Below are 18,940 nucleotides of genomic sequence, written 5' to 3'. Positions count from 1 at the left end.
GGCAAAATTGTCTTATTTATTATTACTAACTTGAATTAGTGAAATAGCCTCTAGCAAGGATACTCTTCTGTGACCTTGACCTTTGAGCAGCCTTGTATCGTAAGATGAACCACAAATAGGGAACTGATAAGCCTCCAAACATTTCAAAACGTCTTGGAAGTTAGCACGCAAGATGTACGAAAAAGTGCAAAGTTTGAGGTCAATTGTGAGCGTGACCTTGACCTTGACCTTTGATTTTGAGCACATATTCGGAATCCTCAGATTCTCTTCTTTCGTTTGATACCCAATTTTGCCGGTTTGATGCATCCTGCCATCCTCTAGAAGGCTTACTTTGAGATCACTACACATGTGCCGGTTTTGGCCTTTGACCTTGACCTCTGACCTTGAAAATTGACCTGAGGTCAAAAATTTTAGGTGCTTTAGAATCGTCTCGTAAGGACCTTTCGTTTGGTATCGCTTTTGTTTCCGTAACTCCCTTATTTACGGAGTTAGACAGGGGGGGGGCGAAAAACGCCCCCCCCCCGGGCTGCGGTGGTTGGGATTACCCCCCGGGCCCGGCCGGGTTAATATGTTTTCGGGGCGTGATGAGATGCTTCGGGCAGTTGGACGTGGGGATGCATCGGACTATCTGTAAGCTAACATCAGATAGTAAATGGTATGAAGATGGTACATTATGGTTAAATGGTAAACTACGCATCTAAAAATGTATTACTACAAATGAATGCATTTTTAGATTGGTAGGCATTTAATATTTAGGCTGGTATACGGGCGTGTGTGTATGGGGAGGAGGACGGGGAGTTCCCAGAGCAAGGTTTTGTCTCCCATGGTAGTGAAAGGGTTGATATTGAACGTGTGTGACGTTTTGGCATCAATACAATGAAATCACATTGTGACTGAATGAAACCAAGGCCATAGGTATAACCAATGAAACTGTAACATAACGAGGGGTCCCCCGACCGTCTTAAGCTGCCCCACCCTCTGCCTGACTTTACCCCACGGGTGGGGTACTTTCGGACATTTGACATCACGAGACATTTTCATGTCTCTTATCTTTGCATTTGTGAATTTTATGTTTTACTTTGCCAGCTTGGCTTCACGCGTGAAGCGTCTGCTGAGCAGGTTGTTTGTTTAGGAGTATGAAAGTTTATTTTTAGCCCAACTTCTAAACTAGCATTCGTCTCTTTGAGACGCGAACGTTACCAACTACAAAGAATTTGCTTTGTCTTGGAACAGGTATATTACATTACAGGCTATTATAGACATGAGATTAGATTCAAGTACAGCAAAAGTACAGTTACTAGGCAATAGGCAGACAGTCGCAATGTTACCCGCTACACGCGCAGTGAAGAAAACACTGCCGCGCCACGGCGACATACATACATCAGCTTAGAACCTGGCATATCGAACACTGTGAAGTACAATACCTAAATCATGCAGTCCGTGAGGATCGGTCCTGCAATAAGTCATTACGCTCGTATTTACCGTAATACGTCGTAATATATTTCACACAAGAAATAATGCGATCCGCATTCCAGGTCTGCTCCTTTGTTAGTCTGCTTTTTTGTTGGCTATACAGAGCTACAGGAGAAAAAGCTTGTTCCATTGCAGGGCTAAGCACATAAATATAAAAACTACATGTTCTAAACGTCGGAGAAGCGCGCACTTCACGTGGCGCAGCTGTGCGGCGTGAAAGTCGTGACCTCGCGCGCCGGGCCGGTCTCGCCACCGCGGCCCCAGGGTCGGGCGAAAGTCATCTCCTCGCGCTCCGTTCCGGGTTCATCGTCACGTCCCGAGAGGTCGGGCGAAGGTCGGTCAGTGGCCAGTGCGTAGGTTGCGACACCATGCCGCCTGGCCGGTGCGTGCGGGCGGTACGGTCTCACCACGGTTCCGGCCTCGGTCCTCACCGCCGCTGCACGTGGTGTTGCAGCGAGCCTTGCGCCGCCAGAGGCAGTGATGCAGGTCGCATCCACCGCGATCGTGGCACGGTCACCGAAGGTGGCAGCGCCGGTCCCGCCCACCGCGACCGTGATTTTCTCACAGCGCGTGTGATTGCGAACAGTCATCAGTAAGACTCCCGTTGATTTACCTAACGAAAAAACGCCTGTCGATATGGGCTTCTAAAAGAAAACTGAAATCCGTGGCCCCCATAACAGAAAATAAAACACAGCGACAATATAGTTACCGACGACAGGTTCATAAGATTTTCATCATTTTTTTTTTTCTTCGGAGAATCTTGGTACCTATGTTCTGTTTTCGGTGTTAGGAAGAAGAGTCGATTTATCTACCAGCAGCAGAGTCGATTAGGGGGGGGGGGGGGACAAAAATGTTGAGTATGTCCCCTCAACATTTTGATTGGGGGGACATGTCCCCCGTCCCCCCTCCCCGGTGGCGGAGCCCTTGGTTGAGATGTTTGACCTTGCTTGTCAGTTGTCGCACTGTTACGAGAAGTGGCGCAATTATTTTTGTGATTTTTTATCAATTGAATATGACTTTGATTTTCCCCATGTCTTTCCACCAGTAGCCCTGTTTACGTGCTTAGTCATCACACCAGCGAGGGCCACCATTGCCAACATTTATTATTTTTCCCAATTATATAGGTCCAAGCTCTGAAACGCTTCGTTTTTTTAAGTGTGACAGAATAATCGTTAAGAGCCGGGTGTAGCAGTGTGGCTGCTAGCAGTGTCACATAGAGCGGCACGCTAGCACCAGCTAGTAGAGCCAGACGCAGCAGGTGTCACCAGCTAGTAGAGCCAGACGCAGCAGGTGTCGCCGGGCTAGTAGAGCCAGACGCAGCAGGTGTCGCCGGGCTAGTAGAGCCAGATACAGCACGTGTCACCGGGCTAGTAGAGCCAGATGCAGCAGGTGTCACCGGGCCGCGCGCAGAAGGCGTTCCGATGCCGAGGCGCGCCCCCGCAGCTGGCCACGGGCGCGCAGTCCCCGCCAAACAGGCCGCAGACCAGCGCGTGGTTCCAATACTCTGAGGGCGCAGTCGCAGACCAGCGGAATACGGGTCAGAGCAGACACAGGCGCGACTGGGAGCAGACACAGACCCCATACAGACCCGATACAGATCCGACAGACCTGACACAGACCGACACAGACTTCACAAACCCGACACAGAGCCAGCAGACCTGACGGACCCGACACAGACCGACAGAGAGCCGACAGACCCGACGCAGACCCCACAGACCCGACACAGAGCCAGCAGACCTGATAGACCCGACACAGACCCCACACAGACCCAACACACCCGACACAGACCCAACACACCCGACACAGACCCAACACACCCAACACAGACCCGACACAGACCCTCAGGAAGCCGACAGACCGGCCACCAATGGAGCAGCAGCGGTTCGTGCCACCCACATACCGATAAAGCAGCAGTCGGCCGCGGGCCCGCAGATGCCGGCGAAGGGCCGCTGCCAGCGCGGGCAGGCCGGCTGTCCGGGGCCGGGCCGGGCCAGGCACAGGGCGCCCGCCGCCCGGCACCCCTCGGCAGAAGTCGGATCCGGCGGAGCTGCCGCACCCAAACCGAGCGACCGTCAGCGACTGTCAGCGACCGTCAGCGGTCGTCAGCGACCGTCAGCGGTCGTCGGTGTCGTCAGCGACCGTCAGCGACCACCGACGGCCCCTCGCCGCCCAGCCAGCGCTGCTAGATTCGGATAGCTCATCTGGGCCACTGCATAATCAGTAATCAGTAATCCTGGGTACATACGCTGAACGGCTATAATCATGAATCTGTCTCCTGGATAGTCCGTTTATAGTTAACGTTACTGCAGTGAATGCTGAACATGCTGAATATGTATTACCCACGTCCAAGGGCCCACGTGCACCACGGCCTCAGGGTCGGGCGTCCAACCCCAAAATGCACACCTTTATACCTACATTACGCTGCATTACGGAAGTTAGATTACCGGGGTTACGGATCGCCGCGACCTGCGCTGGAGCCTCTGCGCCGCCGTCTCGGCCGGTCAGCACTCAGCAGAGGGCGTGGTTCTGTGTCGGCAGCGTACTCACGGTCCGGTGGGCCGGTCAGAAGGGCCGGCGCCGCTGTGACCAGCAGCACCAGCAGCGCTGCCGCCGTCGCCCTGGACGCTGCCATTGCCGACAGAGCTGGTACCTGCAGCCAGACGCGGCTCGCGTGTGCAGGCTGAGGCCGCCGGCGCGCTGGTGTGCCCGCGGTCCGGTGACAGCCGGGCCCGTCACCGGTGACAGCCGGGCCCGTCACCGGTGACAGCCCGGCCCCTCACCGGTGACAGCCGGGCCCGTCACCGGTGACAGCGGGGCCCCTCACCGGTGACAGCCCGGCCCCTCACCGGTGACAGCCCGGCCCGTCACCGGTGTCAGCCGGGCCCGTCACCGGTGACAGCCGGGCCCCTCACCGGTGACAGCCGGGCCCCTCATCGGTGTCAGCCCGGCCTGCCACCGGTGTCAGCCCGGCCCCTCACCGGTGACAGCCCGGCCCGTCACCGGCTCAGTGGCGGTGACAGCTCAGTGGACAGAGGTCAGAGGGTGACAGCTCAGTTGACAGAGGTCAGAGGGTGACAGCTCAGCGCAGTGACAGCTCTGCTCAGCTGGCCGACCGCCGCAGTGCCGTGGCCCAAAGGTCAGACTGATCCGGAATCACCATCGCGATGGACGGAAAATATAGACCTTTTTTAGCGCCCAATTTAGGCGGTGGTGCACACATTTCGGTGATAATTCAGGCGAGTTCGACAGCGCGGCATAGTGCAGTCATACCTATATTGAATCGCGGCACGATGTTCGTCATAGTGCAGCCTATTTCGTCGTAGTGCAGGTAAAAGTGCACCAGAATCAGGTATACATATCGAACGAATCGCACGTCATTCGTCAGATCGATTCGATTTCGGGGCGCGGCATGGCATTTAGGCACTGTCCACTGTTCAGTAACTCCGGCATTGCATCAGGGGCGGCGTCACGGATTTTTTGCCACCTGGGTGACAAGCCGAAGTAGGGGGTCTCTTCATAAGAGGGCCTCCTCTTCGCCTAAACCCTCGTGTTTTGACACACGGGCCTCCTATTTGGGCACAGGGGCCTCCGTTGCGGGCACAAAGGCCTCCTGTTCGGGCACAGGGGTCCTCCTGTATGGGCACAGGGTTCTCCTGTGCGGGCATAGGGGCCTGCTGTGTGGGCACAGGGGCCTCCTGCTAGCATGCCTCTACCAAAGCTCATTAGCAAAAAAAAAAACTGTTATATACCATGCGTGACCTGCGATGACCTCACGAGCATAACGAGGGGTCACGGGTGCCATTTTCCGGTTCAGTGTGTCATATTTAAGTGTAATTCCGTGTGTAGAGTGCTTAGAATGATGTTCGTCCAAAAGAGGTGCCTTTCGATTTCCTCCCATTGACTTATAATGGAGAGGTTGTAAAATTGACGTGCCTTTAGGTCACCGATAACAAAATTGCAAGGTATAGGTACATTTTGTACTCATTGTACCTCTTTAGAAGAGCTGAAATTTTTGTTTTTCTCACATAACTACAATGACAATACAACAACAATGTACCTAAATAAAACCAAACGTTCCGGACAACAAAGTAGGGGAAGTTGGGGCAATGCCGGAGTTGGGGCAAAGCCGAAATTCGATGTATTTCTAAAACCGTACGACATAGATGCCACGTCTCAGTGATGCTCTTAAGCTTAAGTGACTACAATTATCGCATGTTTGTTACGAGTCGTCATTTGGAATACTTCGGCTGTGAGGGCGCCAAAAGCGTTTTCAAGGTACGTTTCCCTTGTACTACATGCGCCTTTGAAGCTGCATTTCTTACTCATTATGCTACCGTTTGTCTGGCCAATTCGGTCAAGTAATCTTCAGCATGTCTTTGCATAAGTGTGCTGCCTATTTGAAATTTATACAGCACGTTTAGAAGTTATGGGCCTGCAAATGAAAGTATGGCTGGCTGGGGTAATGCCGAAAACGTGCAATTACGCACGTTAAAGCACGCTACGTGGACTTCACTGCTGTAGAATAGCAACGCGTAGGTATTTTTAGTCAAACAAATTACACTTTCAGCCGGCACAACGGCCTGTTACCTATAAGGAATGATTTACCTGGCATTTTCTTATTATATCACACAATTATAACTTCCAGTGTGCACCAAGCGTCCTAAAGCTCTTAAAACGCGTGTCAGCTTTGATGAATTTTGGATAAAGTTTGAGATAAATTGGCAAAACATCAATGTCGGCATTCCTCGTAGATCATTTATCCCATTTTCGGCTTTCCCGCAGTCCGGGGCAACGCCGACCTACCTTCCTCAGTGGAAAATAAGATATAGGCTATACATCGATAAATGTAAAGCCTTTATTTTATTTTCCACTGACGAAGGCTCCTTGTTGTCCGAAACGTCTGGTTACAAGATTGCATCAATAAGGACGAACATTTTTTTTGTATACATCCCAGGCTTCCTGAGCCTCCAGTGACACTCAGTAGGGTTTATACACGGTGACTATAAATACGGTGATCTCATCTGGATTTGGTCACGTGATCATTTTCGAGCGCAGCGCACGTGCAGTTGTGGCGAGGGCACTTCCAGAAATTCTGGATCCATGCGATTTTTGAGCCAATACAAAGTCTATGGGAAAATGGTTCATTTTTATTTGTTTTTCTTATCACACCTAAACTTTCAAGTTTTTCTCAAAGATACACCCTGATTCATGTGTAGAATTGATTGGTCTTCAATATGGTATCAATTTTAGATTTTTATCAGATAATTTCAAAAATTACTTACCATTTCAACTACAAAAAGAGGTGATTGCGGCTAAGCATTGTGACAGTCATATCATGTCATTGGGAAATTACGCTTTCTTGTGCATCTTCATTTTAACTGCTTTCGAAGTTGGTACCTACTGGATGATTCATGCGTAGAATTTGTTGAACTTTTGTCTTGTGTCACTGTTAATGCCTTTATGAAATAATTATTCAAGTCATTTCGCCCCGGCCGACATGGACGCCGTTGTGAGCCGGTTTTGGCGTCGGAGAGAGAGAGAGAGAGAGAGAGAGAGAGAGAGAGAGAGAGAGAGAGAGAGAGAGAGAGAGAGAGAGAGAGAGAGAGAGAGAGAGAGAGACGGAGACGGAGACGGAGACGGAGACGGAGACGGAGACGGAGACGGAGACGGAGACGGAGACGGAGACGGAGACGGAGACGGAGACGGAGACGGAGACGGAGACGGAGACGGAGACGGAGACGGAGACGGAGACGGAGAGAGAGAGAGAGAGAGAGAGAGAGAGAGAGAGAGAGAGAGAGAGAGAGAGAGAGAGAGAGAGAGAGAGAGAGAGAGAGAGACAGAGACAGAGAGACAGAGAGAGACAGAGAGAGAGATAAAGACCAGGGGCCATCGGTGAGGCGGCGTGCCCGCGCGGGAGCTCCACGACAGGTACTGGGAGCGGGCTCGCCTTTTCCTCGTGGTGACCCATCAAGGCTGGGCGGCGGCGGTACTAGTTTTGCAAGAGACAGAGACATGGAGCGACTCGGGATTCGTCTCAGTCCGGCCGCCACCCAGCCGCCCGCCGCGCCTGGCCGGGCTGCTGCTTCGCCGGCCGGATGGCGCGGGCGGCCCTCCCGGCTCCCGCCCGTCTGGGATGCGCTCCCCATCCGCAGGTCGTCGGCGGCGCCCAAGAGGCACAAGAATAACGGCGTTGCTGCGGGCGGCTTGTGGGGTGACGGTGCCGCGCTCCTTCCCGGCTCCTCGCCGTCCGTCCCCCCCTCCCCGGTGCCGTTTTCTTCCAGGGGAGGTGCCCCGGCCGCCGTGCCGGGGCGTAGCGCAGTCCGTGCTTTAAGCACAACAAAATATCCACCCAGGCTAGATTAAGTTAATGACAAACTAGGATTAAGAGTGGCTACAGACTTCAAACTTTATGCAGACTTAACATAAAGATATTATATATGCAACTAAATGACACACATGGTGTTTGTTCTAACCTTCTCAACAGAAAGTGAACATGTCAGGACAGCACCCCTTGGTGACCATTATACTCAAGGGGTGTTGTAGGCACTGATTCCCCAGGGGTGAAGTGATAGGAGCACAAACATGTGTCAACTCACTAGTTAGCTCTGTGTCTTTCCTCCTGCAGGAAAAATACATATGTGATGCCCAATGTGACTGGTAACTGCATATTATAAAGCTGGAAATATTGTACAAAGTTATGACAACACAAGCAAACAATGCATGTTACTGCTCTTGTGATTCCTATATGAGACCTCACAAGGCACAAAAATATGCATGGTAAAAAAGGGAGCAACAATACATTTCAAACGTAGCTTGTCATTAAAATGATCATGGATTTCACTACATCAAAAGTGAATGAAATTAAGTGATAATCAAAGACTCTGGAAAACAAGATCAGCATAACCATAGATATGTAGACTACATAATACATATGTCTTGTTTCCAAAGCTAAAGTATGATCCTCAATGTTGTAAAAGTTGGTTGGCTTTTACAATAACTTTGAATAAAAAACAACATATGGTAAACACAATTCAAGGAAATCCCAAGATCCATCCAGCCTTTGACATGCCCTGTTTGGAATGCTGTTAAACATGCTATGGTCTTCACAGAATAGGAAAAATCAACTCAAAATATTACCTTCTTTTATTACAAATAAAATCTTCCCATGAATTTCACTATTGTGATGTGACTGCAGAGCTCATTCAGTCAATCAGAGACTGTGCAGAGACTTCATCATTTAAACAATCAGAGAATCAATGTGCAGAGACTAACACTTTAAAATCTAGTGACTTTTCACAAACATCTTTTATGCTACAAGCTTATGCTTACTCAACACTTTTTTCATGACTCGAATATGGTGGTGTTCATTTTAAGTGAAAACATTCATCCAGCACTAAGCAGATTATTTCTAAGCTCCACTAAGTCCCAATTTCTGCTATATTTCGCTTGGAGTCACTTCATAGTTTGAATTCAAGGTGCCTTGTGGATTTACCCCGTGTTATGTAGGTAAATACACAAGGATTTATCGACTTTACCTCAGTTATGTAGCTGCTCCCTTGATTTAAGTTTCTCGTGAAATTTCATTGAGGCGTTGCAAGATGGGCTGCAGCCAAATTCTCTTTCCTGTTTAGCTGATGCTCATAATACCTCAACATTTTTCATTCCAATTTTTGTAGCTGTTAACAATTGATGAAGACCCATCTACCTAGACAACAATGACGTTACAGAGGTAACCCCTGGCTGTGTTTCACCAGCGCGCTGCCAGCCGCTGCCAGCACATTCCGTGAGCTAGCGTCAACCTCTGGTAGTGTCGGAGGTATAGGCTTGTTGATGTCTCTATGTAAGCCAAAAATGGCTGGCAGAGTGCCGCGAAACACCACCCTTATTTTTGCACAATAATGGTGTGATAACTGTTCCTGCAAGAACATATAAGGTGAAATGACGTAAAATCAGGTCAAACATTAAAATATACCCAAAAGAAGCAGTGTATGGAGTAGGTACCTATGTTCACATTACCAATAATATGATTCACAACAGGCCATAGAAAAACCGGTGAATGTTGAATTGTAACCCAATTTCAATATCAACATGGCACTTGGCATTGACAGTAAAACACACCGTTTTTTATGTTAAATCAACAGAAAAAAACTCCTGAACATAAACGAAATGATCAGAATATATAATAAGGATAATAGTATAAATAAAAATCGACGAATCGGCCTATCATCGCCTTTACACATTCACCACTCCCAATCCCCATTCCACGCACAGATTGTTTACCTCTTGGTTTACCCCGTGTTCGCAGTCTCCCGGACGACGAAGATTCTATACGCCGTCCGACCAATCACGTTCAAGATCAGCGGGGCTTGGCCGCGGTTCTCGAACGCCATTGGCCAGATTACGCAGAATCTTCGTCGTCAGGAGAACTGTGAACACGGGGCTACATTTTCCGCTATGGTAACAAAAGCGCCAGAATTGACTACCAGAATTGGATCCGAAGGTCAAATGGGTCACGTGACTGTGCAGTTCAGATGGACAACACCTGGGTTTATATAGCCTTGCTCAGTAGGCACTAAGCAGTCAGCAACGCAAAAAAGCCACGTAGCCAGATGCACCGTTCTTGATGGAAAAGGTGAAACCTCGACGTCTGTCAAGACAGCCTCAGATTCAGATTCACTTTCAGAATCACATTCGGACCCCCTTAGATTTTCATAAAAACTGGTCCATGGGTACAGTTTTGGACGCTGATTCCAATGGTGAAGTCTGTTTTTCGCCACATATTATACTTTGGCCCCTAGAGGCATTCAACGTTTTTTTGGGGCGAAGGGGGACCCCCTTAGATTTTCATAAAAACTGGTCCATGTGTACAGTTTTGGACGCTGATTCCAACGGTGAAGTCTGTTTTTCGCCACATATTATACTTTGGCCCCTAGAGGCATTCAAAGTTTTTTGGGGGAAGGGGGACCCCCTTAGATTTTCATAAAAACTGGTCCATGGGTACAGTTTTGGACGCTGATTCCAATGGTGAAGTCTGTTTTTCGCCACATATTATACGTTGGCCCCTAGAGGCATTCAAAGTTTTTTTTTGGGCGAAGGGGGACCCCCTTAGATTTTCATAAAAACTGGTCCATGGGTACAGTTTTGGACGCTGATTCCAATGGTGAAGTCTGTTTTTCGCCACATATTATACTTTGGCCCCTAGAGGCATTCAAAGTTTTTTGGGGCGAAGGGGGACCCCCCTTAGATTTTCATAAAAACTGGTCGATGCGTACAGTTTTGGACGCTGATTCCAACGGTGAAGTCTGTTTTTCGCCACATATTATACTTTGGCCCCTAGAGGCATTCAAAGTTTTTTTGGGGGAAGGGGGACCCCCTTAGATTTTCATAAAAACTGGTCCATGGGTACAGTTTTGGACGCTGATTCCAATGGTGAAGTCTGTTTTTCGCCACATATTATACTTTGGCCCCTAGAGGCATTCAAAGTTTTTTTTGGGCGAAGGGGGACCCCCTTAGATTTTCATAAAAACTGGTCCATGGGTACAGTTTTGGACGCTGATTCCAATGGTGAAGTCTGTTTTTCGCCACATATTATACTTTGGCCCCTAGAGGCATTCAAAGTTTTTTTGGGGCGAAGGGGGACCCCCTTAGATTTTCATAAAAACTGGTCCATGTGTACAGTTTTGGACGCTGATTCCAACGGTGAAGTCTGTTTTTCGCCACATATTATACTTTGGGCCCCTAGAGGCATTCAAAGTTTTTTGGGCGAAGGGGGACCCCCTTAGATTTTCATAAAAACTGGTCCATGGGTACAGTTTTGGACGCTGATTCCAATGGTGAAGTCTGTTTTTCGCCACATAATATACTTTGGCCCCTAGAGGCATTCAAAGTTTTTTTGGGGCGAAGGGGGACCCCCTTAGATTTTCATAAAAACTAGTCCATGGGTACAGTTTTGGACGCTGATTCCAATGGTGAAGTCTGTTTTTCGCCACATATTATACTTTGGCCCCTAGAGGCATTCAAAGTTTTTTGGGGAAGGGGGACCCCCTTAGATTTTCATAAAAACTTGTCGATGTGTACAGTTTTGGACGCTGATTCCCATGGTGAAGTCTGTTTTTCGCCACATATTATACTTTGCCCCTAGAGGCATTCAGATTCACTTTCAGAATCACATTCGGACCCCCTTAGATTTTCATAAAAACTGGTCCACGGGTACAGTTTTGGACGCTGATTCCAATGGTGAAGTCTGTTTTTCGCCACATATTATATTTTGGCCCCTAGAGGCATTCAAAGTTTTTTTTGGGCGAAGGGGGACCCCCTTAGATTTTCATTAAAACTGGTCCATGGGTACAGTTTTGGACGCTGATTCCAACGGTGAAGTCTGTTTTTCGCCACATATTATACTTTGGCCCCTAGAGGCATTCAAAGTTTTTTGGGGAAGGGGGACCCCCTTAGATTTTCATAAAAACTGGTCCATGGGTACAGTTTTGGACGCTGATTCCAATGGTGAAGTCTGTTTTTCGCCACATATTATACTTTGGCCCCTAGAGGCATTCAAAGTTTTTTTTGGGCGAAGGGGGACCCCCTTAGATTTTCATAAAAACTGGTCCATGGGTACAGTTTTGGACGCTGATTCCAATGGTGAAGTCTTTTTTCGCCACATATTATGCTTTGGCCCCTAGAGGCATTCAAAGTTTTTTTTGGGCGAAGGGGGACCCCCTTAGATTTTCATAAAAACTGGTCCATGGGTACAGTTTTGGACGCTGATTCCAATGGTGAAGTCTGTTTTTCGCCACATATTATACTTTGGCCCCTAGAGGCATTCAAAGTTTTTTTGGGGAAGGGGGACCCCCTTAGATTTTCATAAAAACTGGTCCATGGGTACAGTTTTGGACGCTGATTCCCATGGTGAAGTCTGTTTTTCGCCACATATTATACTTTGCCACTAGAGGCATTCAGATTCACTTTCAGAATCACATTCGGACCCCCTTAGATTTTCATAAAAACTGGTCCATGGGTACAGTTTTGGACGCTGATTCCAATGGTGAAGTCTGTTTTTCGCCACATATAATACTTTGGCCCCTAGAGGCATTCACAGTTTTTTTTGGGCGAAGGGGGACCCCCTTAGATTTTCATAAAAACTGGTCCATGTGTACAGTTTTGGACGCTGATTCCAACGGTGAAGTCTGTTTTTCGCCACATATTATACTTTGGCCCCTAGAGGCATTCAAAGTTTTTTGGGGGAAGGGGGACCCCCTTAGATTTTCAAAAAAACTGGTCCATGGGTACAGTTTTGGACGCTGATTCCAATGGTGAAGTCTGTTTTTCGCCACATATTATACTTTGGCCCCTAGAGGCATTCAAAGTTTTTTTTTGGGCGAAGGGGGACCCCCTTAGATTTTCATAAAAACTGGTCCATGGGTACAGTTTTGGACGCTGATTCCAATGGTGAAGTCTGTTTTTCGCCACATATTATACTTGGCCCCTAGAGGCATTCAAAGTTTTTTTGGGGCGAAGGGGGACCCCCTTAGATTTTCATAAAAACTGGTCCATGTGTACAGTTTTGGACGCTGATTCCAACGGTGAAGTCTGTTTTTCGCCACATATTATACTTTGGCCCCTAGAGGCAGGAATCAGCGTCCAAAACTGTACCCATGGACCAGTTTTTATGAAAATCTAAGGGGGTCCCCCTTCCCCAAAAAACTTTGAATGCCTCTAGGGGCCAAAGTATAATATGTGGCGAAAAACAGACTTCACCGTTGGAATCAGAGTCCAAAACTGTACACATGGACCAGTTTTTATGAAAATCTAAGGGGGTCCCCCTTCGCCCCAAAAAAACTTTGAATTCCTCTAGGGGCCAAAGTATAATATGTGGCGAAAAACAGACTTCACCGTTGGAATCAGCGTCCAAAACTGTACCCATGGACTAGTTTTTATGAAAATCTAAGGGGGTCCCCCTTCGCCCAAAAAAAAACTTTGAATGCCTCTAGGGGCCAAAGTATAATATGTGGCGAAAAACAGACTTCACCATTGGAATCAGCGTCCAAAACTGTACCCATGGACCAGTTTTTATGAAAATCTAAGGGGGTCCGAATGTGATTCTGAAAGTGAATCTGAATGCCTCTAGGGGCAAAGTATAATATGTGGCGAAAAACAGACTTCACCATGGGAATCAGCGTCCAAAACTGTACACATGGACAAGTTTTTATGAAAATCTAAGGGGGTCCCCCTTCCCCAAAAAAACTTTGAATGCCTCTAGGGGCCAAAGTATAATATGTGGCGAAAAACAGATTTCACCATTGGAATCAGCGTCCAAAACTGTACCCATGGACCAGTTTTTATGAAAATCTAAGGGGGTCCCCCTTCGCCCCAAAAAAACTTTGAATGCCTCTAGGGGCCAAAGTATAATATGTGGCGAAAAACAGACTTCACCATTGGAATGAGCGTCCAAAACTGTACCCATGGACCAGTTTTTATGAAAATCTAAGGGGGTCCCCCTTCCCCCAAAAAAACTTTGAATGCCTCTAGGGGCCAAAGTATAATATGTGGCGAAAAACAGACTTCACCGTTGGAATCAGCGTCCAAAACTGTACACATGGACCAGTTTTTATGAAAATCTAAGAGGGTCCCCCTTCGCCCAAAAAAAACTTTGAATGCCTCTAGGGCCAAAGTATAATATGTGGCGAAAAACAGACTTCACCATTGGAATCAGCGTCCAAAACTGTACCCTTGGACCAGTTTTTATGAAAATCTAAGGGGGTCCCCCTTCCCCAAAAAACTTTGAATGCCTCTAGGGGCCAAAGTATAATATGTGGCGAAAAACAGACTTCACCGTTGGAATCAGCGTCCAAAACTGTACACATGGACCAGTTTTTATGAAAATCTAAGGGGGTCCCCCTTCGCCCCAAAAAAACTTTGAATGCCTCTAGGGGCCAAAGTATAATATGTGGCGAAAAACAGACTTCACCATTGGAATCAGCGTCCAAAACTGTACCCATGTACCAGTTTTTATGAAAATCTAAGGGGGTCCGAATGTGATTCTGAAAGTGAATCTGAATGCCTCTAGGGGCAAAGTATAATATGTGGCGAAAAACAGACTTCACCATTGGAATCAGCGTCCAAAACTGTACCCATGGACCAGTTTTTATGAAAATCTAAGGGGGTCCCCCTTCCCCCAAAAAACTTTGAATGCCTCTAGGGGCCAAAGTATAATATGTGGCGAAAAACAGACTTCACCGTTGGAATCAGAGTCCAAAACTGTACACATGGACCAGTTTTTATGAAAATTTAAGGGGGTCCCCCTTCGCCCCAAAAAACTTTGAATGCCTCTAGGGGCCAAAGTATAATATGTGGCGAAAAACAGACTTCACCATTGGAATCAGCGTCCAAAACTGTACCCATGGACTAGTTTTTATGAAAATCTAAGGGTGTCCCCCTTCGCCCAAAAAAAAACTTTGAATGCCTCTAGGGGCCAAAGTATTATATGTGGCGAAAAACAGACTTCACCATTGGAATCAGCGTCCAAAACTGTACCCATGGACCAGTTTTTATGAAAATCTAAGGGGGCCCGAATGTGATTCTGAAAGTGAATCTGAATGCCTCTAGGGGCAAAGTATAATATGTGGCGAAAAACAGACTTCACCATGGGAATCAGCGTCCAAAACTGTTCACATGGACAAGTTTTTATGAAAATCTAAGGGGGTCCCCCTTCCCCAAAAAACTTTGAATGCCTCTAGGGGCCAAAGTATAATATGTGGCGAAAAACAGATTTCACCATTGGAATCAGCGTCCAAAACTGTACCCATGGACCAGTTTTTATGAAAATCTAAGGGGGTCCCCCTTCGCCCAAAAAAAACTTTGAATGCCTCTAGGGGCCAAAGTATAATATGTGGCGAAAAACAGACTTCACCATTGGAATCAGCGTCCAAAACTGTACCCATGGACCAGTTTTTATGAAAATCTAAGGGGGTCCGAATGTGATTCTGAAAGTGAATCTGAATGCCTCTAGGGGCAAAGTATAATATGTGGCGAGAAACAGACTTCACCATGGGAATCAGCGTCCAAAACTGTACACATGGACAAGTTTTTATGAAAATCTAAGGGGGTCCCCCTTCCCCAAAAAACTTTGAATGCCTCTAGGGGCCAAAGTATAATATGTGGCGAAAAACAGATTTCACCATTGGAATCAGCGTCCAAAACTGTACCCATGGACCAGTTTTTATGAAAATCTAAGGGGGTCCCCCTTCGCCCAAAAAAAACTTTGAATGCCTCTAGGGGCCAAAGTATAATATGTGGCGAAAAACAGACTTCACCATTGGAATCAGCGTCCAAAACTGTACCCATGGACAAGTTTTTATGAAAATCTAAGGGGGTCCCCCTTCCCCCAAAAAAAACTTTGAATGCCTCTAGGGGCCAAAGTATAATATGTGGCGAAAAACAGACTTCACCGTTGGAATCAGCGTCCAAAACTGTACACATGGACCAGTTTTTATGAAAATCTAAGGGGGTCCCCCTTCGCCCCAAAAAAAATTTGAATGCCTCTAGGGGCCAAAGTATAATATGTGGCGAAAAACAGACTTCACCATTGGAATGAGCGTCCAAAACTGTACCCATGGACCAGTTTTTATGAAAATCTAAGGGGGTCCCCCTTCGCCCAAAAAAACTTTGAATGCCTCTAGGGGCCAAAGTATAATATGTGGCGAAAAACAGACTACACCATTGGAATCAGCGTCCAAAACTGTACCCATGGACCAGTTTTTATGAAAATCTAAGGGGGTCCCCCTTCCCCCAAAAAAAAAACTTTGAATGCCTCTAGGGGCCAAAGTATAATATGTGGCGAAAAACAGACTTCACCGTTGGAATCAGCGTCCAAAACTGTACACATGGACCAGTTTTTATGAAAATCTAAGAGGGTCCCCCTTCGCCCAAAAAAAACTTTGAATGCCTCTAGGGGCCAAAGTATAATATGTGGCGAAAAACAGACTTCACCATTGGAATCAGCGTCCAAAACTGTACCCATGGACCAGTTTTTATGAAAATCTAAGGGGGTCCGAATGTGATTCTGAAAGTGAATCTGAATGCCTCTAGGGGCCAAAGTATAATATGTGGCGAAAAACAGACTTCACCGTTGGAATCAGCGTCCAAAACTGTACACATGGACCAGTTTTTATGAAAATCTAAGGGGGTCCCCCTTCGCCCAAAAAAACTTTGAATGCCTCTAGGGGCCAAAGTATAATATGTGGCGAAAAACAGATTTCACCATTGGAATCAGCGTCCAAAACTGTACCCATGGACCAGTTTTTATGAAAATCTAAGGGGGTCCCCCTTCGCCCCAAAAAAACTTTGAATGCCTCTAGGGGCCAAAGTATAATATGTGGCGAAAAACAGACTTCACCATTGGAATGAGCGTCCAAAACTGTACCCATGGACCAGTTTTTATGAAAATCTAAAGGGGTCCCCCTTCCCCCAAAAAAACTTTGAATGCCTCTAGGGGCCAAAGTATAATATGTGGCGAAAAACAGACTTCACCGTTGGAATCAGCGTCCAAAACTGTACACATGGACCAGTTTTTATGAAAATCTAAGGGGGTCCCCCTTCGCCCCAAAAAAACTTTGAATGCCTCTAGGGGCCAAAGTATAATATGTGGCGAAAAACAGACTTCACCATTGGAATGAGCGTCCAAAACTGTACCCATGGACCAGTTTTTATGAAAATCTAAGGGGGTCCGAATGTGATTCTGAAAGTGAATCTGAATCTGAGGCTGTCTTGACAGACGTGAAACCTCGCCGGCACAGGGGGTGACGCAACTCCCCTAAGGCCCTAACCCAGAACAACAACAACTCCCCTAAGGTTTTTTTTCGCGAATACCTAATTCGGATAGATAAAAAAGAGGCCGATTGCGACGAAACATTCAGTACCCTCGCGTTTATCAATTTTGCACATACCCTGCAAATTTCATGACCCTGACCCAAATGACCTTTGACCTGTTACCTACTTTTCTATACCATGTTTGGCCGGAATCGCGATTCGGCGTATGTCGGCTCGCATTAGCCGCGCGCCGCGCGTTTGCAGTCTTTTCGTGGTTTCAAGCGTTCAAACATGTGATCCTATATACGGCCTTGCATGTGATTTGATGTTGCTCCCATGCATTAGGGTGAAGGTCAAGGTCACCTGAAGTTCAGGTCAGGTCATTGACCTTTGATGAGCTCGGTTCACTTTTTCGGGTTTTACATGTTTCTAGGCTAGTTTTTGGAGCTGAATTGAAATTTAGCAACCATATGAACATTTACGAAGTAGTTTTGGTGCCTTTGTAGCATGTTACGAAGCTGTCAGAGGTGGTTGACACTTACTACGAATACCCGTCAGACCCCTACTGGTTGACCTGACCTGATCCGACCTGGCCTAAATGCATAAAGACATCATTTGTGATGAAAACGAACATGATATTCGTGATAAGCACCCCGAAAAACCTCTTAGTAGACACACTTTACGACGTTCTAACAGGTCCCGCTTTTCCCGATCTTTGGATCATTGACCTGACCTGGAAGGTCAATCGATGACCTAGGGCCTTAAAATTGGGTAGCTTCGGCTTCCTCTCGTGACGGGCAACACGCTTGCTTTTCCACGAAGCTCTAGCTCGATAAGGGGCCAAACGCGAGGGGGGTCGTACCCTCCCCCCTCCTTGTGCCGTCGAAGGACGCAAAATGGTCTGTGCCGGCGTGGGTTTTAGTGACCAGCCCACCTTAACATTACTTTTGAGTTGAGATAGCCAAATTGGTACCTGGCTTGCAATTACCGGTTTGGGCACTCACAACATCGAGAATGCTTTAATTCCGCCAGAAATAGTGCCGTAGGTACATAATTCCATCGAGAAATGCTTAAAAAATAAAATGTTTTTAAATGTGACTTCAAATCCTGCAGTTTTCGGATTCTTAGGGTTAACCCTATTAGTGGCAGGGGGGGGGGGGTTGTTTTTATCCACCCCTCAGGTTTTTCGGGAATATCTCCGAAACCGCTGAAGCTACGATGCTGAAATTTTCTGACTTTTCCTAAAACTAAGTTGGGCACATTCCCTGAAAATTTCAAGTTCATAACTTTACCAGGGGCGGCTCCAGAGCACTGGGAATTGGGGGGTCCTATTCGTGAAGCGAGTCATTTGGGCGAAGATCACGATGCTGCACCAGTTTTACGAACAGTGAATGAAAGGTATCATGTGATAACATATACAAAGTTATTGTGCATCCTCTTTTGACACGTTTTTGCTATAATAGGCGGATCCAGGCGTTCAAAAAGGGGGGTTATTTTTTACCTCCCAACATAGGTGCCCTGACACCGCCTATGCATGACCAATACAATTTTAGTCGTTCTCTCATAAGAAAATTGTAACATAACAAGACCATTGCCACCCTTTTTAGAAACAGTACCAACAAAAACCTTATTTACTATACTTTTTGTGTACCCCCAATCTCAA

At 47.1% G+C, this 18,940-nt stretch overlaps 1 protein-coding gene across 5 annotated transcripts; it reads right to left on the bottom strand.

The window, feature by feature from the left end:
* Positions 1-1,639: 1,639 nt before the first annotated feature.
* Positions 1,640-9,736, bottom strand: LOC122393701. 5 transcript variants are annotated; one of them, XR_006258736.1, is made up of 5 exons: positions 9,710-9,731; positions 4,021-4,170; positions 3,374-3,520; positions 2,739-2,977; positions 1,640-2,281 (listed from the first exon to the last, which is right to left on the bottom strand). XR_006258736.1 is itself a non-coding variant. In XM_043389945.1 (4 exons), the coding sequence occupies exons 1-4, from the start codon at positions 9,731-9,733 to the stop codon at positions 2,841-2,843; spliced, it is 411 nt and encodes a 136-aa protein (XP_043245880.1). In that variant the 5' UTR covers positions 9,734-9,736; the 3' UTR covers positions 2,559-2,840. The 5 variants fall into 5 exon arrangements, 3 of the variants coding, with proteins under 3 accessions (XP_043245880.1, XP_043245879.1, XP_043245882.1); XM_043389945.1 differs by lacking the exon at positions 1,640-2,281 and having other exon boundaries at positions 2,559-2,977; positions 4,021-4,123; positions 9,710-9,736; XM_043389944.1 differs by lacking the exon at positions 1,640-2,281 and having other exon boundaries at positions 2,559-2,977.
* Between the last annotated feature and the right edge of the window lie 9,204 nt (positions 9,737-18,940).

The sequence above is a fragment of the Amphibalanus amphitrite genome, unplaced genomic scaffold (genome assembly GCF_019059575.1).
Source record: "Amphibalanus amphitrite isolate SeventyFive unplaced genomic scaffold, NRLGWU_Aamphi_draft 000548F_arrow, whole genome shotgun sequence".
NCBI classification, from domain to species: Eukaryota; Metazoa; Arthropoda; class Thecostraca; order Balanomorpha; family Balanidae; genus Amphibalanus; species Amphibalanus amphitrite.
This window is presented reverse-complemented; position numbering and strand designations above follow the sequence as displayed.